General features: G+C 37.6%; 1 protein-coding gene across 4 annotated transcripts in view; it reads right to left on the bottom strand.

The window, feature by feature from the left end:
* Positions 1–23,344, bottom strand: part of LOC150102203 (tRNA (32-2'-O)-methyltransferase regulator THADA-like) — a 424,395-nt gene extending 401,051 nt beyond the window's left edge. For 3 of the 4 annotated variants that reach the window (XR_016548929.1, XM_090399010.1, XM_090399012.1), the window contains exons 1-2: positions 23,188–23,344; positions 1,569–1,691 (exon numbers count right to left, since the gene is read on the bottom strand). Coding sequence is in view for 3 of the 4 variants with exons in the window: in XM_090399010.1 (XP_090255136.1) it covers positions 1,569–1,691; positions 23,188–23,241 (177 nt within the window). In the remaining variant the exon portion in view is untranslated. Of the gene's footprint in view, positions 1–1,568; positions 1,692–6,808; positions 6,924–23,187 lie in introns of all 4 variants that reach the window. The other variant, XM_090399011.1, reaches the window with a different exon arrangement.
* Positions 23,345–26,911: the final 3,567 nt, after the last annotated feature.

The raw sequence follows: 26,911 nt of genomic DNA, 5'->3' as shown, positions 1-26,911 counted from the left end.
CTTCAGAATATTTACCACATGCCTCTATAGATGTTTTCTTCCGAGTCTGTCAATGACTTTCAAAGTTTAGTTCATACTTTTACACTCTTTTTGATTTTTTTAAATAATATTTGTATACTGAAGTCTACAGTTTTCACCTTTAGAAACTGCTCAACTTTAATTCTTTTTAAAACAATCTTATGCACTTTTCTTTTCAGGGTGATATTCAATTTCACCTTGCTCTCAGAACTAAATTATCTCTTCCTATTTCAAATCTCCTGTATAGTTGTGTCCTGAAGCAGCATGAAGATGTCACTATAAATAATCATAAAGTCAAAGAGACTTTTTTTATTTCTTGTGTCTTCTCTCAATGTGAATTTGTGCATGCCTTTATGTTGGAACATGGTATTGGTAATGACTGATTCATGTTCCCCAACAAAAATCCAACAAGTGCCTACCACTGTTATCACCACTGCTCTTTCCTCTCAATCTTCTCAGTACATCTCTACATTACACTAACAGGATGCATCATGAGAAAGTCAAATTGGACATTAGATTAGAAACTTAGGATATCAGTTTAGTAGACTAGATCGATAATTGGCTATATGAAGAATTTCAAAGAATTGTGTATGAAAGAGAAGTATTAAGAAGAAAGGAAACTTACAGGTAAGTTTCACAGGGATCAGTAGTGAAATGAAACCATTACTATTCAACACCTTTGTTAATGTAACAGGCACTGGTATAAAGAGATTGGCAGATAATATGAAGTAGAAAAGGGTTACTGGTAATAGTTGTCGTGTTGGCTTTTTTTTTTGGGGGGGGGGTGAATAAGCTGGAAAGGTAGGCAATTGCTTGGGAATGTCAGTTTAACATAGCTAAGTGCAAGGTTTTGAACTTTGAGATTCCAGAGAAGAGTGCAAGTTCTATTGGTGGAACCATACCACTGTGCAGGAGGTGAGGGATCTTGGGATAATGGAAGCAGGTACAGAGTTGAAGTTTAGGGAAGGAGAGAGAGACATACAACTCAGAGGATTGCTGCTGTAGCAAGAAGGATGTTAACCAGCAGAGAAGAATGTTTGGTGGAGTCAGTGTATAAAGTCCTGATCAGACCACATCTAAACTATTCTATAGATCTGATTGAAGAAACTTTGGATAGATACATTGGCAGGTAACAAAAAATGCTATCAGGCCAGTGAAAAATGATGTTTGGCTATTAGTAATTTGCAGAATTTACTGGCTAAAAGTTGAAAACTGAAAAGAGGAGAGGGATGACTAATGCATTTCAGCTGCTAAGAGATAATCACATGATTACTGGAGAGATTTTCAAAGGGAGAACAAAGGGAAAGGACAAGGAGAAGAGTCAATCCTGGAAATTTGGACATGGAGTGATAAAAAAAAGTGCATAGTAGTTTCAAGGTAGTGGGCACATGGAATACACTGCCTGAAAAAGGTGAGGAGAGTGCAAAAGTGAATTTGTTTAAAGAGTAGAATGATAGACTTTGTGGCAAGATAATAAGAAATACAATATCTTGAAAGTTCTGTGATAAAAATAAATACAATATCTTCAAAACCACTGATTTCTTAAATACCTTAATTATTATTGGGATATCTGACTGTTTTGCATGGTGAAGAGAGAAATCCTTGTTAAGCTGTCTCAAAAGCATCAGCTGATCCTGATATTCATTTTCAATGCTCGATTCCATTAGAGTTAACTTTCAAAAAAAAAAAAATGATACAATTAGCATATTAGGAGTAACCTCTTAAATTTTTTTTTACTATGAAAAGAAAAGACAGCAGTAAATATATAAACTACTTTAGGGTATACATGAAACATATATTTTTAAAATGTATTTTTAATATGCAAGCAAATGATAATTTTTTTTTTTTTTTACATTCACTTTTAAAATGATTATTATGTTTCTTGAGAAAAATTAAATGCATACATTCTGATACACAAATAGTTCAACTCGCAGAAGACCAGAATCTTCATTTGGACTAGTCTGGACAGGAGAAAATTTATTAAAAGGAGATTATTTTTCTCATGTGCATTTCAATATGTAAATTATAGTTTGGGAGAAATGCTGAAGGGACACTCCAATAAGTCAGAAATAAGCAGAGCAGGATAAAGCAGGATAACACAGTGAGTTGTATTGTAGTCAAAGTTATGTGAATAAACAGTGACTATTTGCTGCTGACATAATGACAAGTTTTGATAAGGTTGAATAACAATATAAAAAGAGTTAGAAAATAAGAATTTACATAGTGGTGTAATAGCAGCAGCCAGCTTATATGACAATGGACATGAAAATAAACTACAGAAGAAGCAGAAAAAAAAAACTACAGGCATTCTTCATGGAGTCAGCAGACATTGCAGATAGAGAAATCAACAAGGGGAAGATTACACTCTCTCCCATGTCCATGGCGGGATTCGAACATACAGCCTTTTGGCTGGACAGTGGATATGCTAACAACTCGGCCAACCAGACCAGCAGAAGGCATATGGCTTGGAAAGAAGATAATGGACACCTCATAGGCAACGTTCAACGTGCCATGTAACAAGTCAAGTATTTGTAGCCAATATAAATTGGAGGAATATGATGCTCCCAATCCAGTGCAATTGTGTCCAGGTGAAATGGCCGTGAGACGGGAACTGATGGAGTTTGAAAGAGACGTGATAGGATGCCATATTGCAGGCCTATCTGTTTGGTAGCAAACTGTTGAAAAATTGGGCCATTCCAGATTAACAATCAGTGGTAACAGACTGAGATGGAAGTGCTGGGAGTCAACTGCAAGTGCTACCTGCAGTGGATGATCCACCACACTCGCCAAACATGATCATAGGGTGCTACGAAAGATAATATGTAAAAACCCCATTCATCAGCTGGCACTCTGAATGCAAAGTTCCAGGCATTGACTAGAACACGAACCTGCACAAAAAGAAACGAGGCTCACAACATGGGTTTCCATGGTAGAATGGGACTGCAATATGCAAGCCCCACATTACCCAAACCAACAGGCAGTGTTGTCTTCATGGTGCAAAGTGTGTGTGCACTGGGAAGTGGAAGCTTGGAAAGCTGTATTATGGAGTGACAAATTACACTACACCCTCCACCAAGGATATAGACGTGTGGGTGTGGTGGATAGCTGGTGAATGTCTCTTACCAGAGTGTGTAACCCCAACTAAGAAATTTGGAGGTGGTGGTGTAATGGTATGGTCCTGTTTCTCACGGTTTGGCCTCTGACCTCTGTTTGTGGTGCCACTAACACTAAACATTCTGGACAATACAATGCTTCCTACTTTGTCATGTTTCTATGGAAATGACCATTGTTTCTTTCAGTAAGACAATGCACCATGTTATAAGGCTTCTGCTGTAACTGCATGGTTTTGTGGACATGAACATCACCACACTTGACTGGTCTCCACAAAGCCCTGATCTCACCCCTATTGAATGTCTTATTCATTCAATTTTTATTCATGCCTATTCTTTACATCTTTCAGTAAATCAAATATAGTCACTAATAATCAAATATATCATTCTCTTTAATTATTGTTTTTTAATATATTCTGAAAAGAACATTCCTTTTCACCTATTCCCCCCCCCCCTCCTCAAAACAAGATTAGTTACAATTGAAGAAACTGTTATGAAAAGTGGCGCATCTGACAACACGCAGGAACGGAATTTCCAGTAACTTTGCTAGCTTCACCAGATGGTTAGGTTCACGGGAAGTGAGCTACTGTCATCCCAACATGAATGTGTTAAGGTGGGAGCAATGGTTGTTTGTTCCTCACACTATAGTGTCCACTGACTTCTTTCCAAGCAGTGTATTTCCATATACAAAAAGTGAAAAGTTGCAGCACCTTATTATTAAAATACTATGGATTAGACCTGGTTGTTGAAAGTTTGTTCACTAGGTTTTAAATGAAATTAAAAATGCCAAGAATTATATTCTTGTTTAATCCTTTGTCCAAGTATAGGCAAACAAAGTGTGCACATGAAGTGTCTTCACAACTAGTCTACTTGTATATAGAGCTAATGACTTTACATTAATTATCTTAGCATCTGGCATATTTAATTTAATTTAAAATAAAGTGAAAAAATTTTGAACAACTAGCTCTAATCCAGAATATTTTAATAAGGTCTGACACCTTTTTACTATATTACTTCTACTTTGGTATCTTTGGAGTTTGGATAGGCATAATATTATGATGTGAAAGTAAGAAAATTTTTTTTTTAGTATTAAGTCATGCATCCTGATTTGATATTGGGTCCATTTCTTTTCAATTTATGGTAAGAATAATCCAGAGGTAGATCAGTTTGTTTGTATTTGTTTAGTGTTAGCAGTATTAATATTGTAATATCAGTACAGGGAGAACATAAAAGGATGAGATGGACTTCAACCAAGTCTATAATGAATTCATGCGAATCATAAGACCCAACAGGCTTGGCTAGGTCAAGCTTTATGGAAAATCCCAGCCGCCCCAGTCTGATGCCAAAAAAGCCATCTCAGACAATCAGTTACCGTCATCTGCATCAACCAAAAACTGGCAGATATTTTCAGATTCACCTGCCAACTTTAATCTAGAGGATAACACAAGAGTCTCATATGAGTCAGTAATTTATCCATTTCTGTAAATGGATAAATTATCCATTTCTGTAAGGTCCATATCATGATGCTGAATTTCAAGAAACAAACAAACAAACAAAAAAAAATGAAGAAAAATTTCTCCCTCCAGAGAAACACCTCCAACCTAACGGAGTCTGACAACAGCACAAATCCAAAAGAAAGAATACCCTCCCATCATTCTTCATGCAAATGAGCACTGGATGACTATGGCTGTATGAATCAAGACCATGAAAACCACCTTTTTTTCATACAACCAATGGTATGGCCCTATTGCCTCTTCTACTCTTCTGCAAATTTTACTACTTCTCTCTTCATCAGGGTCAGCCTCAAAGCATTGCTGCTTAAAAACTTCGATTGTACGAAAAATATTTTCAAATTGTTTTTTGTGAAATCACTTTTGGCTGACTATCAGTGGTTAAATTTCCTTCATATTCTTTTTGGGATCTTCCCACTGTGCATCTAAATTTAGCAGGTCGGAATCACTCGATTCTTCAGAATGAAATTTAATTAACTCTTGGACGTTATCATTGAATGGGTGAAAGAAATGAAGGACGTACGAATTGGTCGCCGATACGCGAAATCACATGCTTTATAGATAAAATTTTCAAACTGTTATACAAGCAAAATAGTTACCACTTTAAAAACACTACAATGATCATTAAAGAGAAGTTAATTTTCCGACATGTAATAATAAACAACTCATCCAAGATGATGGATTGATTACCCTATTATCGGAATGGATTCTCCTTTGTGACATGCACAGAAGTGTCAAAGGGTCTCGAATCTGTGGGCATACTATAGCAGATGCCATAAATTTTGGCGGTAAAAATTTGGAACATAGCATACATAGTGTACATGGAAGTAGTGTAGTATGCCATTAAAAATAACTTTATAAAATGTTTTAAATAGGTAACTAAATTATTTCATTCTGATGAGCGATTTTTTAAAATAGTTAGCCATAAAAATGTATAAATATAAAAATTTTTTAAATCTGTAACATTTATTTTTAAGATGTATATAGGTGCACTAATCGAATTTGGGTATCAAAAAAAAAATGACGCACTAATCGAGGGATTACTGTACTGGGAACTTACTACATTCCTTGTTAATAACAACGTTGTACTAAGTTGTACTCCAAGGAGTAACAGAGTATTTCCACAGAAAAATTTACAAAATCTTCAAAAGAAAGGCAAACATAGCTGCTTGAATAAGGCACAAAACTCGATATCCCAGTGCAAACCAGGCGAAGCACTGCCGAGAAAAGCCAAGGTCACTCAGCACCAAGAAGATCGTAGCAACATCTTTTGGGACTGCCGGAGAATTCTCTTGATTGACCACCATGAATGCAGAATATTATGCTTCACTCCTGCACAAACTGTGTGACACCATAAAGGAGAAGAGATGAGGAATGCTGAGTCATGGTGTTCACCTGCTTCATGACAATACTCCAGTCCATACAGCTACTGTTGTGAAGGCTTCAGTGAAGGACTGTTGCTTCCAGGAGAATGAAGATCCACCCTACAGCCTAGATCTAGCACCCAGTGACTACTACCTCTTCTCAAAAGTGAAAGACCTTCAAGGAAAAAAAATTTGCAGATGACAATAAGGTGAAAGATGCAGTGTTAGGCCATTCTGCAGACAAAAGTACAGACTATTTTTTCAAGGGCATAGAAATGTTAATTCAAAGATGTGAAAAGTGTGTTCAAGTAAAGGGAGATTATGTTGAAAAGTGACACAGTTGTCTTCTTTCTATCACCTCTAAAAGTTAGTCAGGTTGGAAACTTATGGAACCACTCTCATATGTTTGTTATTTTAAGGTTCACGTTTAATAAAATGCTCACTGAATTAATTTAGCATTCATTCATGTCACTGATGAAATGAAAGTTGTAAACCAAGCAATGCAAGTAAGCAGTTCCTCAAAATAATTCTTATGTGACTCTTCTTAGTCCAAGGACTTACTGTGAGAGGTCACTTCACATAAAACACTGTCTATGCTACTTAAACCTCCAACTACACATGAAGTTATAATCCATGAACTATACAGAGCACCATCTACCACCATTAATAGTAGCTTCAGTCTGTAAATTGCATGTGCAATAGGGATAATATGCCTGTATGCAAGATGAAAAACCGAGTTTCTGGGGGGTTGGGGACAAAACAGAAAAAGAGCTCTGCTACTCCCGTATAAAACTGGTTAACTCACCTTCAAATGAAACTGACCACATAAAGATTCCTCTTGTCATCAAACTCAGGTCTTGTCCAATCAAAGGGTGTAATGTCCCATCATTCTTCCGTCTGAACTATAGAGGAATGCCATGCTGTGAAGAATGAATTAACATTTACAAAAATAAATTTCATATAAAACAAGATTAATCTTAGCTATCAAAGTTTACTAAAAATATGATATAAATATCATGTATAAATTTTACTTTCACTTTTTGAAAAATGACTGCCTAACAAATGGGATTTTTTTCTTTAATTACTGCTTAAATTTGTTATGTGATTTAAATACTATCTGAAATTATCAAATAATAATTAACAAAAGGAAATAAAAATGTGATATATCAGAGACTTTCATTAGTTCTTATGAATTACAAACTCTAATGATTTTTATTGAGAGCGTGAGATCACCAGATTGCTTATTAAAGGTTTGCAAATGTCTTCGGATAAAGCAAGCCTTACAGATCATATAACTCAGGGATGTCCAATTTTTCATCCATTCCCTGGTTTCTATGAAAAATCATCTGCATGAAAAGTCAGGACTCATCAAGGGAGACCCCCCCATATCGCACCCATATCTTGAATTCATTCACATTACCCTGAACTCGCCATCCTCAAAGGCAAGCCATTCTAATCTTCAGGACTGTTGTTAGGGCATATGTTGCTCCTACATAAGTACTATATTTCACCTCTAAATTCAAGAAAATGTGTGTAAAAAGTGTTTTTATGGGCTGAGATACAATTTTGCCAACTCTAAACTTGCTGCTCCTAGCATTGCCTTAGTTGCATAGTAGGTCACGACTGTCTGCTAATCATGTGCCACTCTATGAGGGAAAGATGTTGCTATCACCGCTTTCTTGACTGCATTCATTAACCTCCATGGATACCCTCTCTTCATATTCCCCAATATGAAGAGAGGGTATCCATGGCAAAATGACTTCCTTATCCATAAAAAGAAAAATTCCTTCAGAAATTTGTAGCTCTCTATCATATCCCTTCCTTCTCCTGTTTGCTAGTTTCTGCAGTTCACAAATTTGCAATCTATTCTCATAATCTACGTTCCGCAGTCTGGATATCATCTTTAGCACTTTCTTTTGAACCCTGTCCATTTTATCTGCATCGCCTCATTAACAGGATACCAGATCAGGGCATGATATCAAGGCCTTGTAAAGAGGCAAAATGACTTCCTTATCCTTACATGCTAATGTTCATTTTAGCACTGTAATTATCCTCTAAGTTATATTTGCAAGCTTTGCTATAATAGTCCTGAACTTTAACTTCCTACGTACTAAAACTCCATAATCCCTAGCCTGGTAAGTTTCTTCAAGCAAAATCCTGCTAATATAATATGCCATTAGTTATCTTATCACACCAAAGTGCATAATTTTACATTTACTGACAACCATTTTCACATGACAATTCCAGTCTATTCAAATCATTCTACAAATGCTACATGTCATTCACATTCCTGATTACTCCGCCTATCTTAACATCATCAGCAAAGAGTTCTATGACTCTTGTTAAATCCTTTCCAATGTCATTAAACATAAAGACTGAATAACGATGAACCAAAGGTGGATCCCGGGGGTAATGATATGTCAGTCAGCCATTCTCATATCTAAGCTAAACATTAATAATCAAATTCCATATCCTCCAACTTAAGTAACAGCCTTCCAGCTCATCAAAAGCCTTAGCAAAGTCCAAAATTACCATATCCATTTAATTTTCTAATTCCACCATAACATTGTTATAAAATGTGAATAAGCTGCTCAAAACATGACCTTCCTTTAGTAAACTTATGCTGTACACTGCAAAATACAGCATAAGATTCTCTGTCAAACCATTAAAGTACACAAGCTCTTATCAACTATTCCAAAATATTCACCACTCCAGATATACTGATAGGCCAATTATTGAACATGTCTTTGCACCATCCTTGTGCAATGATATTATATGGTATTATCATACACTGTTTCTGCTCCTATGCAAAATTCCCTGTTTTGAGGCTCAAATTATATAGCCTGGTCAAAGGAACACCCAGTCCAGCATCCATGCTGATATCATGCAAATCCCATCAGTCCTATTGCTAATTCTTATTCAATTTATGCAATAGCTCTAGTACCTCTTTCTCATATACCTGAGTTTCTTCATCCAGTGTCAAGGTAGCACTGAGCTGCACACACTTTGATAGCTCTTAGCAAAAGGCACTCATTAGCTGAACAAACCTTTCTGCATCTGCATTCATAGTTATTATTATTATTATTATTCAGGCCTCGATGGAGTCAAAAGACTCATTGTGGGTGGTCCTTCCAAAAAACATAAAGTCTGTCAAGACTCATCGAGGGGAGGTCCCCCCTAAGAAACACAAAGTCTATCATACCACTCCTTACTCTCATTGACCGTTCTCACTCTCACCACTCCATCAGGCAATGCATTCCACGGTTCAACCACCCTCCATGCAAAGAAACCACTCCTCACCCTCTTGCTCATAGTTTTTTTTCATAACTTCCAGGGATGGCCTCTTGTCATCACTCCGTCCTGCTGTTCAACCAAGCGAAAGAACTTCCCAGTGTCAACCCCGTAGCCACTTCTCAACAGTTTAAAAGTCTCGATCATATCACCTCTCCTTCTTCTATCCACCAAACTCTGCAGTCCACATTCCCTCATCCGATCCTCATAACTATCATTGTGCAGTCCTGAAACCATCTTTGTTATCTGCCTTTGTACCCTTTCCACAGTTAATTTATCCCTTTCAAATCCTGTGAACCAAATCCGAGAACAATAGTCCAAGTGTGGTCTGATCAGGGTCTTATACAATGGAATGATAACTGGTTTATCTCTGCAGGTCAGCGTCTTTCTCATTATTGCAGCAACCTTCTGTGTTACCTTCACCACCTTTGCCATATTCCCCTAAACTTCAGGTTTCTATCAATCATCAACCCCAGATCTCTTGTCTCCCCTACTTCCTCCAGTATAACTCCTCCGATAGAGTATGCAGCATCCCATCGATGTTTCCCAAACCTCAAGACCTTACATTTTGCTGCATTAAACTGACACCCCCATTCATTTGCCCATCTATCTAGCTTATTCAAATCCTCTTGCAGGGCTACCACATCTGCACTATCACTAATAATCCTTCCCAGCTTCGCATCATCTGCAAACAACTGAATATTCCCTTGCAATCCACTGGCAATGTCATTGATATAAAGGTTAAACAATATAGGTCCTAGTACTGAGCCCTGTGGGACCCCACTTGTAACCCTCTGCCACCTTGAAACTGCTCCACCATACACAACTCTCTGATACCTATCAGACAGCCAATCCCGAATCCAGTTGACCAATCTGATATCCAGACCCATGTCCTGCAATTTAAATATCAGCTTATCATGTGGCACCCTGTCAAATGCCTTTGCTAAGTCTAAGAAAATGGCAGTATATCCCTTTCCCTCATCTAATGTTCATGTAACTTTATTATAAAAGGCTAGAATATTATTAAAACAAGAGCACCCTTTCACAAATCCATGTTGACTCTCACAGATAACATTACCCTCATCTGCCCAATGCTGTATATGGTCCCTCACTACTTTCTTCAAGATCTTAACAACTACTGATGACACGCAGACTGGCCTATAATTAGACACTTCCAGTCTGTTACTACCCTTATGCAATTGCACTATCTTACCTTCCTTACATTCCCTGAGCACCTTTGCCGATCTCTCAAAACTCGTGGTGAAATACCATCCAGTCTCAAAGCTTTACTGACATCCAGAGTACTCAGTATCTGAAACACACTCTCCTCCTGTACCTCTAAACCTCGAACCAGCTCTATCCCTCTAGCATTAAAACTGACTCCTTTAGGATGAAATACTCCAATAAAGTGTTCATTGAACAATTCCACTATGTCCTCTGCATCAGTCACTCTATTCCCATTTTTATCCACCATATCATTCTTCCACAATCATTTCTCCTCCTACTGGCCACATAGCTAAAAAATTCCCTAGGATTTTCTTTGGATCTGAGGGCCAATCTCCTCTCATATTCCAGTTTCGTCTTCCTTACCATACTAGTCACTCTTCTGACCTGTGTCTTATATTATTCATGCATCTTCTCTTCACCTGTCTCCTTATATCTCTTCCATAGCCTCTTTTTCGCATGCAATTCCTGTTTAATATTGTTTGTCATCCCCTTTACTCCAAATTGTGTCCTCTTGTTCACTCGTGGTATACAACTTACCACTGATGCTAACAAATATTCTTTCACAATTTCCCACGCACTAATGATATCCCGGCCTTCCAATTCCTCCCTCCATGAAACTTCCCAAAGTTGACGTCTAAGACCATTTTAATCACCTGCATTATAATTCCACATAAGTTCCCATCTCTTTGACACTCCTGCATGTCTATTCATTTTCCAAGTCAAAACCACATGGTCACTCTCTCCAACTGGTGGGAGAGATGTCAACTCAGTTATTATCAACTCTTCTAATGCTATAACCAAATCCAAAACTCTTGAACCTCTTGTTCCCTCTGTTACATGTTGCCTAAAACATTTGTCCCTCAAGAATTCTAGAAATTCCATTCCCCTATTGCTACATGCATCTTCCTCTCTCCAATTTATACTACTGTAGTTAAAATCTCCCATAACAATCATTCTTCTTGCACTTGCCAAACTTAGCTGTCTAAACATCTCTTGGTCCCCATCCTCTGTACTCCTGGGTCTGTAGCAACACCCCACTAAATATCCTGTCTTGCCTACTTCTACCTCACACCATACGTTCTCAAAATCGTTTGTCCCACTTCCTTCCAAAGCCTCCACTCTTAGAGGACATAGGTCATCACTTATCATAAGCAGTACCCCTCCACCACGCTTTCCCCTCCAATCCTGATGAAAAATGCTATACCCAGTGACTTCTATTCCTGTTATTATATCCCCTTCAGTCAACCACGTCTCAGTGATCCCAATAATTTTTGGCCAGGCTGATGCTATCTGTGCCACCAATTCCTATCCTTTATTCCGGATACTCTTGGCATTAGTATAAAGCACATAAATGCCATTGTTTCTATACCTAGCATTATCCCTTCTAGACTCCACTGGGCTCAGTGTTACCTGACATCGTCTCCCTTCTCCCAAGTATCCATTCCCACAAGAGGCCACCCCTGCTATCATCCTCCCTGGAACACACTGACTCGTTCAGAACAGCAATCTGTCCAAATGCCTACGTCCTTCATCATTCAAATGTAAGCGGTCTCCAACATACAATTCCTCTCTTTCCTCAAACGCAATCCAAGCATCCACATATACCAGTCCTCTCTTGTCACACATTCTCGCTATTATGCCATTCAATATCACTGCTCTTCTGCTCAGCTCATCATTATCATACCTAGGCAACACGCACACTATTTTTCCTCTCTCTGTCTTCTTCCATACAGCCTCAAGCAAAAATCTCATATCTCTCGCTTCCTGACTTACATTACCACTCAAGTCATCTGTTCTTACCATCACAATCATCTCATCCACCCTTTCACCTCTCTTAATTGCCATAGCCACCCTTTCTATTGTTCCTCCTGACAAACTCCTCACGCATCCTATCTTGAACACCACAGATCATTGAGTCGCCATACATTATACCTCTTATCATTCCCTCTCTCCTATTGTTTCCATTCTCTCCGCTTCTTTCATTCCCATAGGTCTCTCTCTCATTCCCTCTCCTCTACCGCTATTCTCTCTTCTAGCATTCCCATACCTCTCTCTCCTACTGTTTCCATTCTCTCCTCTTCTAGCACTCCCATACATCTCTCTCATTCCCTCTCTTCTACTGTTTTCATTTTCTCCACTTCTAGCACTTCCATATCTCTCTCTCATTCCGTCTCTCCTACTGTTTCCATCCTCTCGTCTACTAGCACCCCCATACCACTCACTCATACTCCCAAAATTCTCTCTCTCCCCTACTCTGAATCGCCTTGCATTTATCTCTTCCATTCTCCTAATCTTATCTTTCATACTTCTGCTCTCACAAGACATTCCACCTCATCTTTCAGCTCATCTATCTCCCTCTGCAGGTCAGTCACTCTTAATCTAAATTCACTCTCCCAAACAAAACCATCTCCTAAACTTTCACAGTCACTCACACCTTCCACACTATCAACTGTTATTTTCTCATTCAGATCGTCGTCGAGAGCTCCTGGAAAGATCAGTATTATTTTGTGTTAACATTAGATATTTTACCAGAATTTTAAGTAGTATTGTTTGCTTTTTGATTCTTGGTGTGTCTGTGCAATTTTTGCGTGTTTTCTGTTATTTTAATTATTATTTTTAAGAAAAGATAGCGTACACATGACACCGATAAAGAAAAAAATGGCGGCCAGGTCGCCATGCTTGCTTAAGAGTTTTGATGTAAAAGAATTTATGCAATGTGCTGTCTGTGAGATGTATGCCTTGCGAAGAGCGGTAGGAGTCTGGTTAGAAAGTGATAGTGGAGTTAATATGTGTAGAAAGTGTAAAGAGAATGAGGACTTCAAGCGTGTTTCGTGTATCGAGACTGATATCGTTAACGGTAGTCAGAATGTAGAAAATGGCGGTGTACTAGAGAATTGCGTGGTAGTGCCAGATATGTGTGAGAGCGTCGCTGAAAGTGTAAATGAAGGTAGAAACACCGAAGGAATGGATGATTTGATCGATAATGAAAATGGTGAGATAAATGCGAGTAGCGAAATTGCCCGTTTACATGGCGCGATACACAGAGCCAAACGACAACTGGAGCGTATGCAAAAATGTGTGTTGAACGTACCGACAAATAACCGGCGGAAGTCTGTGACGGCAAAAAATAGAATGTACGTAAACGTCAATAAAATGAAGGAGCGAGTGCTGTATGGGGATTCGCTATTAAGAGGCGTAATAATTGAGAGTTTAACGAAGTCATACCAGCCGGGTGCGAACATAAAGGACGTCAGCGAATCTATTCGACTGCAAAAACAGAGGGTGAAAGAGATGATAATAGTGGCAGGAACGAATGATTTGAAAGAGGACAAAATGGAAATGATAGAGGATGTGAGGGAGTTGTTTGAGGTAGCAAAAGAGAAGAGTGAGAGAGTTAGGATGGTGAGTATCTTACCGCGGTATGACAGCGAAGTGTTTAGAAGGAGGGCCATAATTGCCAATGACTTTATGCGTGGGTTATGCATGGAGAGTGGTGTGGAATTTGTGGATGTGTGGAATGAGTTCGATGGGCGAAAGGACTTATATAAGATGGATGGGTTACATTTGAATGGAGTTGGTGTACGGAGACTTGAAAGAGTGTTGATGAATGATGTGGAAGTGGATGTACAGACTCAGGGAAACTAGATTTATTAAGAGGGGGGGGAGTAGATATGCAGACTTTAGGGGGGGAAGTTAAGTGTATGAATGAGTATATTATGCCCGGGCGAGTACGACGGACAACAAATCAGAATGGGATAATTAGTATAAGGAATCAAAGTAGGGATGGGACAAATGGGCTTCTGCGATTCATGTACACTAATGCCAGGAGTATTAGGAACAAGAAGGAAGAGTTTTTGGCCATGGTTGGCACTTCCAGGCCACAGGTTGTCGGTATTAGTGAAACATGGCTGACAGAGGATGATAAAGCTAGTGGGATTGAATGCGATGGGTATAGCGTGTTCAGGAGTGACAGGGTGAATAAAAAGGGGGGAGGAGTGTTATTGATGATAGCTGATGAGCTTCAGCCAAGGAGTATAGAATTTGAACTGCAGGATGGGGAAAAAAGCACATTTGAGGCTGTTTGGTGTGAGATACAATCTAGCAGAACAAAATATACAATTGGGTGCTGCTATAGACCGGGTGATGGAGTGGATGGTGGGAATAGTATGCATAAGCAAATAGAAGAAATGAATGGAAGGAGGGTAATTATTATGGGTGATTTCAATTATGGTAACATTGACTGGAAAGAGGAGAGGGCACATGGGAGGAAGGAATTGGATTTTATGCAGTTATTAAGGGACAACTATCTACGGCAACATGTATTGGAAAATACCAGGGGGCAGAGAGTGCTGGACCTAGTAATTGCAACTGAGAATGTAGCTGTAACGAACATGACCATGTTGCCACCAATTGGTGAGAGTGACCATAAGGTCATGACTTGGGAGGTGGCTAAAGGAGTCGAATTTACAATTAAGACAGGGTATATGTGGAATTACCGGGCTGGTAAGTATGACAAGCTTAGGTGTGTGCTTGGCTCAATGCCATGGCATGTAAAACTGCAAGGGCTGGATGTTGATGGTGCATGGGAGGTGGTTAAGAACTGTTTGCAGGAGGCAATGGTTGACTGTATACCAAGAGTCCGAATAATAAATCAGGTAGGGGAGGCAGTTTACTGCATTGGTGGAACCGTGCTCCAGGAAATTGATGAGGCACGAGATTTAGGAGTGTTGGTGGATAAGGAATTGAAATTTAGGGGACACATTGCAAAAGTGGCCAAATCAGCTCATCAAATCACTTGGTTGCTGAAGAATACGTTGACAAGCAGAGACAAGCAGGTTATTGTTCCTCTGTATCGAGCCTTGATAAGACCTCATCTCGACTACTGTGCTCAGATTTGGTCACCTAGGTTTCTTCTTGATGGGGAGGAGGTAGAGAGGATCCAGAGGCGAGTGACCAAGATGATAGCAGGTCTGTGGAATGAACCGTATGAGAACAGGTTGAGGATTTGTGGGTTGCAAAAATTGGTTGATAGGCGGAGGAGGGGAGATATGATTGAGACATTCAAATTACTGAAGGGTTTCTATAAAATTAATTCAGAAGATATTTTTGAGAACAGGGCTGGTTGTGGGAGGACTAGGGGACATCCATGGAAACTGGGCAAAAGTGTTGTTAGTAAAGGTGTTAGAGCTGGGTTCTTTACTTTTAGAGTAGTGAATGAGTGGAATGCGCTCCCTGAGTCTGTGGTGGATGCTGTGACAGTGAATGAGTTTAAGGCGAGGTATGATAGATACTGTATGAATGTCGAATAGTTGTGATGAAAATGATTTGGGGCCTCCCTCGATGAGTCTAATGACTCCCTGGAGTTGCCCGTAATAATAATAATAATAATAATAATAATAATAATATATATTTTTTTTTTCATTCTCTCCTATCACACTACTTGTCTTCCTACATTCATTCCCCGTTCCTGGAGCAACAAGGTCGGATATCGATATTTCTAATGCACTTATTTCCTCCAACTGCCTGCATTTTGTGCACATATGCTCTCTGCTTTCTTTCACAAGCCATATATCCAATTCCTGAGACGCATACATGCCGCAAGTACTGCATGCCACAAAGTTCCTTATGATATTGCTTATAATAGAGTTCTTAAATGGTGGAGGACTTGACATTTATTTTTTCACATTCTTTCTTTTACTTACAAAATAATGACAAAATTCTTTTGGAGGTCATTAGTTTGTAGCGCCAGTTTCTTTTATACTCAGCTTTCCATACAATACTTGTAGCCCTGCATGTTATAATTTTCATAACTGACATCATCCTTATTCACAAAGCATTATTTTTTCCACATCATCTTTTTCTTATGGATCTCTCACTTAATAAGAATGCACATCCATCTCACTCCTACCCTATTTATTTCTCGAATTCTAGGGGAACATTCTGATTCTGCATCACTGAAGTATTTATTTGTAATACTTCCCAACACATTACTAATATGAGTTGATGGAAGTTTTTTCACTTGGCTATGCTACCAATTATATATTTTGTTTAATCCTTTATCCAAGTGTAAGCAAACAAAGTTTGCACCTGAAGTATTTTCAGGACTGGGGCAACTCGTGACAATGGAGGTATAAGTTCTCATCACTTGCCTTAGTATCCCATAATGCAAAGCACATATCATTGCAGTCATGTATAATGCTATGCATTAAGAGAAAGGTCACTATCCAAACCAGTCTGAATAGTGCCCTTTCCCTTAATGCATAGCATTATACATGTCTGCAAAAATATGTGCTTTGCATTATGGGATACTAAGGCAAGTGCATTAAACCAAGGTAAAGTATTAAACTAAGGTAAGGCATTAAACCAAATATATAATTATATTGCTAATATCCTTCTCTAGCAACCAATACCAAGGATGAATGAACCTGGTATTCTCCTCAGTTGGTTATTATTTCCTGCTTTGTAGTTCAGTATGTAACCTTTTCTATATAGAACATCCATATATCTAGTCACTTCCACTATAAACAGATCTAACACTTTTCGATCTCAAGTACCTTCTGTCATATGCTTGAGGAAGCTGTCTTGGAACAGCTCAATAAATCTGGCTTCATTCTTCACAAGATTTCAATGCTACCCAATCAGCATTTGGATAATTGAAATCATCCATAATGATTGCTCATTTAGAAACCATTTGGCTGATTGGGGGATGCATTTCACAGTTACCAGCAAATGATCCACTAGGTCTGTAACAACACCCCAACCATATATTTGCTACCCATCAGCATTCGTACAATTAAAGTCATCCATAATGATTGCTCATCTAGAACCCATTTGGCTGTTTGGTAATGCATTTCAGTTACCAGCAAATGATCCACTCTATAACAATACTCCATGTATTTGATCTTGTTGGACTATACCTCACAACAGATAACTTCAAACTCACTGCTACATTTATTTTTATTTATTCATATGGAGTTTCCTCCCTTTTCTCCCCCGTCCCTATTGGGGGCGAGCTGAGCCACCTCATGGGGGGGGTAAGTATTTATGGCTGTAGATCTGTGTGTTCACGGGCCCGGTTTGCCTGCTTGCAGGATGAAAAACCCCAGATAAACTGGGGGGGGGGGACGCTGCTGTCCACACCCAAGACCGGCTAACTTGGCTATGGCTGAGGAAGATCCTTAAGCTCCTCACGTCAGCGACGGGAATCGAACCAAGGACACTCCTTCCCCAGGCATATGGTTGCGAAGCACATAGCCACTAGGCTAACTGCATGGACACTGCTACATAGAATGTTGTCACTAATACTGCAATCACTGCTTTCTACATTAAGTGGAATCAAATCATCTGATATCATTAGAAGCACATCCTCACCCAACTCCTCTCTTATGTCTATTCTTCCTAAATATACTGTCCTCTTTTCACTTTATACCAGTTAGCATCACTCCCAATGCCTACAATCTAAGACCATATCATATTCGCCAAGGCAACAAACTCAATCCCTACATATTTATATACAGTTCAACTATCAATGATATGAGCTCACTGCAACATTTATACATCCATAGCCAAGAGTTTTAATTGTTTAATCCTTACATTTAAGTGTTAATCACATGCACTGGAAAGTCATCAAACTGAACCACACTATTTATATCACACACTCACACAAAAAGTAACATACAGTCTGCAACCCAGTTATCACTTCTGATTACTCAGTTATATGAAGTAAACAAATGCTGGAACTGTACAAATTTATTTCTTGAATTTTAGGGGCACATTTTGATATTGCATTATTGAAGTATTTATTTTTAATACTTCCCAACACATTGCCGGCATCCTTCTCTAGCAACCAATACCACAAGATGAATGAATCCAGTATTCTCCTCAGTTGGTTAGTTAATTTCTATAATTTCCTGCTTTGTATTATATGCAGTATGTGCAATTCCAGGAAATCATATCCTTCCTATCAACAATACATGCAGAAAAGCATAGCTTTGAGATATAACATCAGCTGAAAATATACTTGAATCTCTATTACATATATCTCAGATGAAGTAAAACTAATATGACATCTGGTAATCAAGGTGACACACTACTAAACTAATACCCACCTAATGTACATAAGGGTTTTTTTTTTTGTTTGTTTTTTAACCTTCAATGGGTTTTTATTCCATGGCAAAAAAAAAACAGATCTCTCAGTGGGTTAGCAACACATTACTAGTCAAAAAGAGCTAAGCTATCTACTCCATTACATATAATTTGTAAAAAATGAAATTTTGTGATTATAACTGGGAAGTGTTATACTGGATATTATATGATTATTACAAGAGACCTTCAGGGACTCATCGAGGGAGGACATGTTTCATTCACACTACATATTATACCTTCTTTTAAATTCATTCACTGTATGAACTCATAACCTCTAAAGGAAAGCCATTCCAGATCCTAAGCAATTTTTCTTTTTGAAATTTGCTACCATTCTACTTGAAGCTGCCATTACAGAAGTTTATCTTCATGTTTACTGTTGATTACTATAACTACTCCTCCATTTTCCTAAATAACTTCTGCCTACATGTAACATGTTATGTTTATTATTTGGCAGAATTTTGCCTATGCTCAGGTATCAACAAATGATGCAAAATCCTACTTGTCACAAAAATGTACTCACTGAAAACTCTCCACATTTATTTAATGATAAGTTCCAATAAACGACGAGCTCCATAAAGTGAGATACTGCAGCATTTTTTGGAGAATGATACAGTACCACTTTATGTGAGAACCATTCCAAGGTGATGATGATGATATTCAGAAATTAATTTTCTACCCAGTACAAGGTGAAGGCCCTGTCCCATTGCAGGAGGGTTGGATCTACTACCCTTATAGTGACCCAGCCCATCTTGGGGGAGTGTTTATTCACTTGTATGAATGAATGTATGAAGGTGAAAGATAATCACAAACATCCATGCCTAGGAGGGATTCGAACCCACAACCTCTTGGCTGGAGAGCAGATATCTAACCACTCGGCCAACCAGGCTGGCTCATTTCAAGGAGAAGTCAATAAATAATTAATTTTTTGGAAAAGATAATTCGTTACATTAATTTTTGTTACTGGCATAGCCCTTTATATTATGTATATTTTTCTGTTTTCTGAAAGTTAAAAAAAGATCTTATTTAGTTATTAAAATTTTTGTTATTAAAAAAATTTTAATAACTAAATAAGATTTAGTTATTAAAATTTAAATTTTTTTATTAAAAAAATTTTAATATGCATTATTCTATTAGTCCTCTCTGCAGCTACTTGCCAGCTGGCAAAATCTATTTGCCATGAGTGAGTGTATTTGTTAAACCCTGCCTATGCTAGTTTTCTTTATCTAAGTAATACCAATTATGTTGACATAGCATTTGTCAGAGCTTGTTCCAGTTGCTGACTTTTCACTGCTTGCTCTGGATTCCTGACAAATACAGCAGGAACGTTATTTAACCATGCAATGATTCCCCAGCCAGCAAGACATTCTATCACGTGACCTCACTGCTTTTTGTAAAATAAAATAGACAAGAAATTATATTCTTGTTTTAATTAAAACAAGTTTCATTAAAAGATGTATAATTAAAACAAACTGATGATTTCACACCAATCGGCTTCGTATCCCATATTGCACAGCACACTTCCTTTTGGATGTTGGATGTGTATACTGCTATGCATTATGGAAAGCAGCCGACCGCCTTACTTGATGTCAGTATCCAGAATACTCAGTATTCAAAATGCATTTCATAATTCAGTCATCTTTTAACACTCTCTCTCTCTCGTTCCCTCTAGAAATAAAAATTGCTTTACCAGAAAATTTTATATGAAAATGAAAAATCCAAAAATTAAAAATCTTAATAGGGATCATTAAACAGCTCTACTACATAATCTGCATAATCATACATCAATAGACTACCATCTCCATATAGTAAGGTCATTCATCCATAATCATTTCTCCTCCAGATCACATAATAAAAAATATTCTTGATATTTTTGAGGTTATCCTTGGTTCACGGTGCCAGTCTCCTCTCATATTCTAATTTTTGCCTCCTTACTACACTAGTCACTTTCTTAGCTTAAGCCTTACATTCATCATGCTGCTCCATCACTTTCTCTCTATACTTTTCCATGACCTTTATTTCATCTATGCTTCCTTTTGTCCAATTTATACTGGTATAATTAAAATCCTTCATCACGATCACTTGTTTTGCACTTGCCAAACTGATATGCCAAAACATTTCCTCCTCCTGATCTTCTATATTTCATAGCCTACAGTATAGACACATCCCATCCTGCCCACATCTACCTCACATTACTCTTAAAGCCATTTCTATACCCTGAGAGGGTAGAATTTATCACTTACTATAAGTGGTAAGTGATAAATTGTACCCCACAACCATTTAACTCTCCAATCTTTCCAAAACATGCTACACCCTTTGATTTCTATCCCTATCAGGTCATCATCCTGTGTCAAACAAGCTTTTCTGATGCCAATCTTCTACAAATGGAACAAACTCATCCCTTTATTCCTAATACTCCTTTATATTTGTATGCAGAAACACCAGCCCATTGTCAATAATCCCATAACTATTATTACACTTCACAGGCTTTACTCAGCTCTACAATATACTATATATCCTCTATCTTCTAACAGCTGATATCCCCACAAGAGGACATCCCTGCTACCTTCCATCCTGGCAACACCCAACCCTAACACTCTCACCTGCCAAGAAAACAGCGACCTCTCTAAACACCTGCATCCTTTCGTGTTTGCATCAACTCATTCTTTGCACACAGCTCCCTTTTATCATCAAATAAACTCCAGACATCCATGCACTCTCTCTCTCTCCCTAAATATTTCTATCATCTCATTCATTATCACTACTCTTTGCCTCAATGTTGCATTATCAAGGCCTAGTCAGGCAATATGCTATGTTCCTTCTTGCACTTCTTCTGCCATACAACTCCTAAAATCAACCTCAAATCTCTACCTGATTCACACTGCCCCTTAAGTCTATAATAAATTTAGTTTAATCCTTTATCCATATGTGAGCAAACAAAGTTTGCACCTGAAAGTATCTTCAGGACTGGGGTAAAGTGGTACAACAACGGGCAACTCCTTGCAAAGGTGGAGCAAGTTACCAACACTCCTATCTCAGTATCTCCCATAATGCAAAACACATCTCCTTGCAGATATGTATTATGTTATGCATTAAGGGGTTTATACATAATGATACATAATTATCCATAATGATCATCACTATCGTTTTGTTACATTCTGACTTTGTGTTCATTGCTAACAACACCATCATTCACTCTTCTAATACTCTATGCACTCCAATGCATCATATCTTCATACATCATACTCCTCACAGTCCCATTCATTCTACTCCCACTGGCATCACTAATCACTTCTGCTTCTACACTCTCTCTCCTTTTTCTTCAACTCATCGCTCGCTTTTTCTTGGTCTTTTGCTCCCACATTCTCTCAACTTCCTTTGATTTCCTAATGTCTTCTTTTTTTTTTTTTCACCTTTTTTTTACCCTTGCTCTCTCAATTTTCTACTCGTGTTGTTCTCCTTACACCAGTTAACTTCTCAAGGCTCTTGATCTCTCCTCTTTCACATACACATTTTGCTTACACCTGACATTCACCCATGCAATCAAAGCCATCTCCCATACCATCTTCCTCTGCCACACTAACGTTAAATATATTAACACATTTTGTCTGTTCTACTCACCTTCAAACCTATTACTTCTATCTCTATATAGACAAGCCACCCTCAAGTTGGCAACTATTTCAAAAATAATTCTGAGACATATGGCATGGATCGAATTGAGATATACATATACTAATTCCAGGTCAAAGAGAACCAAAATTCATATCTCTAAATTTAAGATACATAAAAGTAATATACAAAAATAAAATTTACAGTCTATAACAATAGTTTGTTCTTGAAATATCTGACATTTATAAAAGATCATAAATGCCAAAATAATAATAATAATAAAAACCTTGAATTCTGTGACCAAATTCACATCTACTTTGTTTCTAGCCTTGCTCGAAACTATTCATTTAAACGGAACGGACATAATAAAAAAAAATCTTGGGTTCAGACAAATTTTCATTCTTTCCACAGTATTTTTTCACCAGTCTGCTCAGAGAACAAATCAAAGTTGTGAATATTCGTTGCATAAGCAATCAGCATCAATTTTTATTTATAGAATTTCTTGAATGTGGTGTAACTGTTCCCATGTCATGCCCAATTCATCATTTTTATTATGTGACACCTGAAGAGACTAATCCACTCCACTCCACACTACTCATCATATACACTGCTTAATCCTCCACCTAATATTATTTTTGTCTGTAACTCGGTTAGTTCTCTTGGCCGATTTGCAAGTATGCAGGATGAAAACTCAAGTTTTCAAGAGAGAAAACTCAACTACCTTCAAATGATATCGACTAGCTCACCTTTAAATGAAATATTTATGCATATATATTAAGATTCTTCCCCAAGACAAGAATCGAATTGGTCTTTTCCAATCGAAAGACGCAATATTTAGGTTTCCCACTGCATCAAATACTCGTGCATTCCAGTTTCTATCCTATCATATGCATAATTTACAAAAAGCGTACGTACCACATACAGTATAGTATTTAAATGGTGGCGGGCTGGGCCAAACTTTGGTGGCATGCATAACAGAAACAGAGCTACACCAAGATAGCTCAACTAAGAACCGATCGAAAATGTTTACACACAGATCATAAAAAGAAACAACTCAAACTCTATCGAACCATATTAAAGGCTAGATTACATGCACACACAAAATCTCTAATAATAATACTAACAATTTATCTTATTTTATTATTTTTTATTTTTTTTTATCTTTAAACTAGAGCCAACAAGCTACTTCGGCACAGCTCTCTAGCGGCAAGAAGATATTATTATTATTACGCGACACCTCCAAGGAGTCCAAAGACTCATGGAGGGAGGGCACCTATATGACAACTCTTATCTCCATGAACTACAACGAACCTCAACTACCAACGCCATCTACGCCCACCAACCACTAGTATTTTCACAGACAATCAAAAACATTCATTGCCCACGGCGAGATTCGAACCCGTAGCCTTTTGGCTGGAGAGCCGATACTATATATATTTTTTTTTTTTTTTTTTTTTTTTGTCGCTTGTACTTGCGAAAATGTATATATACACACACGTAATCACACAATGCCTTCACTAACTTTATCCGAGACATTAACATATAAAGGAATAGGCACTATCGTCTAGCAAACATTACTCAAGAGATGATGGACATATTTTTCATCTCATTGAAAAACTTCTGTTGCACCGAAGAAAATCTTGCATGACAAAATTGTACTTCCACAAATGATCTAAAATAGGACAAATTTATTACAAAATAAAATGAATTTTCATTTCAAATTATATTAATATTTAAAGTTCTGCTCTGAGCATCATGTCATCCATACCTTCTTAAAAGTACACATACTGATATGTAATTAAAATCTTTTTAATATAATTTGTTAAAAATCATATTTTAGGAGAGGACTGTGTATCATTGTGAAAATGGAATTTGCTTCCAAATTTGTAGGTTACCAGAAGAGAGATCATTCAAACTGCCCTATAGTCACCAAACCAGAATGACTTTTTCTAAGCCTTTCTACGATCAAATCCACAGACACTCGATCTCTGCCATAGAATATCGGATTTTATTCAGCCAAAGATTAGGAGACTAGGGTTTATCATTCGGAAAACACAGGAAACTCGACAGTAGAAGTCATACTATTTCAGGCAATACTATGTTGTGGTAGCGATGAAGACCACAAGGTTGCGACAGTTGCTGGTCGCACTGTCCTCATCGGATGCAAATAAAATTCACTGATAGTATTACGTAGGTATATTTATTTTAATTATTGTTCACATTCAATACCATGCTGGCATGCTAATACCAATGACAGATGAATATACTGAAGGCAGTTCAGTGTTACCCCTTTTAAGGAGCCCAAAATTAAAAAAATATCAATAGATATGTACAATAAAAATATTTCCATTCCTTTCTCATTACTTAAAATACATAGTGACGTGTGTGTTTTTAGATAGTATTTGAATAGGTAAATGAACATAAAGCCATTGCACTTTGAGGCAAGTGAGTGAGTGATGCATCGCCACTGCATTCTTTTAAGATTATATGTATTTAGCAATAAAAAACCAAGTATACAGAACAATTATTCAAAGTGTGTCATAAGTTCTGAATAATAAAAATGGAATATCGTGATTTGTAAAATTCATTTTTCAGAAAACAAGGAGCAAGCACTGTTGAAATCTATTTGTATGAGAGTATCTTCAGAATTCTTCATCGACAAATTAATTTGATGTAAACTTCATTTTATTATTTGAACAAATATTTTACTTATTTTGAAAAACAGAGAATTTTATTAATTTAATAATAGAAAGTAAAGAAACGGAAAAATCGAAGCTATCATAAAATAATTAAGAACTCCACTAAAAACTGCTATCTGCCAAATAGAGTAGAAAAAGCTGTTTATTTCAAACTAATTTTTGCTAACTGGAGATAAAGAGATCCAGTGGCCAATCACAGATATTTGGCTCAAGATTAACCTGATAGCCAGATCCCTAAATAGAAACTAACACTGGATAGAATTTTCTGAATATTGTGAGTGGTGAGATCTATTTTTTGATGGTCGTAAAAAAAAAAAAAAAACAGATAGACAAAGTTAGAAAAATGCTTTATCAAAATAATGGATGCTGGGAAGGCCTTTGTAGTTCAGTGGAAGTGGCGCTTGGGTGCTATAAGTCAAGTTCAAGTCTAGTCGCCGACTGAAAGAACTTCTTTTAAGCCTTTCTTCGACCGATTCCCGAGTTAATTGATCTCTGGCACGGTCAAGAAGGTTTTTCCTCCCGGAAATTCGGGTTTTTCATCCCGTAAACTCAAGAACATCGACCGTAGTACCTACATTGTTTCAGACAGTAACATACCTTGTTAGGGTTAGGTACCAAAAGATGGCAGCATTTGTTTGCCAGCCTCTTCATCGGTGGCTGCTGTAATTAGTGATAGACATCGCCAGCTATATCTGATCAGCTACCGGTGGAGATTACTGCCTACTGAGTTTCCAAAACCTAGACAGGGTATAAAGACCTCGCCTACTCCGTATAAGGGAATAAAAGGCGTTTTATTTATTTATTTGCTATTATTATATATATTTTTTTTTTTTTGGATATTGGGACATTTTCTGAATCGAATAAATTGTTGACATCCATCTTTTGTTCTACAAATACGATTGAAAATTCAAATTCAAATTGGCAATCCAGCTAATTAATTCTCACAGACGTTCAGTTTCTACCTTCTGCCTCTTCTATAGATTGTTTCATGGATAGCGCTCTGCTGAATTGGCCACTGTCATTCTTCCACACTCCTTCAAAATCATTAAAACAAGAGCCAGTACTGACAACACCTTCTTACAGTCCATCTCGGACCTACAGAACCAACCTCACTGCCTTCCCGTTCATTCCATCTACTTCTGTCCTTTGGAACACTCTCCCCCTTCCAATTCTGCAAACATTACAACCCTGAGATGTTCAAACAAAATGTGAGCAGACTCCTCCTTTTTTTTATTCCTCTTGCCCTCAAAAAACTGCATTAATGGGCAACAGGTCTTGGGGCCGTTAAAGTATGGATCAAAAAAAAAAAAACAGCTAACGCCTTTTTATTCTCGTATACGGGGAGTAGGCGAGGCCATTTAGCCCTATCTAACTTTTGGAGACTGAGTGGGCAGTTCAATCTCCACTGGTACCAATCACAGATAGATGGCCCAAGGCTATCACTAATTAAGCGGTACGCAGTGAAGAGAGACGGCTCAAATGTGCCGCCATCTAAATATTATCAATGCATTTGACAAAAAAAAATTATGAATAAACGGTTAATGATAACATTTGGAATGATGCTTCAAAGGATGATATTTCGTGTTGGATAGAAACCAAACCCTCAAATGTCAACGATGGAATGGTGAAATTAAAAATTAAATGATTACGTAATGTTCTAAAAATTTATTTGACGAAATTAAATTGAACAGAGAAAAATATTTTCTCAATTTGTAGTTTACTCTCCAATTTGATAATATGTATGATTTTGCCTGAAATAATTATCCCAGCTAACTATATTCTTTATGATGATTCAGAGATTGGGACAGCCACTTAGAACAAACAATCATGAAAACGCTGACAAGCATTCAGTGGCATTGTCTGCTTGTGTGAAGAGGAAATCTGGATTAACTTTGAAATTTGAAGAACAAATTAATACAAAGAGAAAATGTAGTATTCAT

Source organism: Typopeltis vanoorti, chromosome 10 (assembly GCF_054136105.1).
Source record: "Typopeltis vanoorti isolate ZY-2024b chromosome 10, IOZ_Tvanoo_1.0, whole genome shotgun sequence".
Classification (NCBI taxonomy): Eukaryota; Metazoa; Arthropoda; class Arachnida; order Uropygi; family Thelyphonidae; genus Typopeltis; species Typopeltis vanoorti.
Note: the sequence above shows the minus strand (reverse complement) of the source record. Positions and strands in the feature narration are given on the sequence as shown.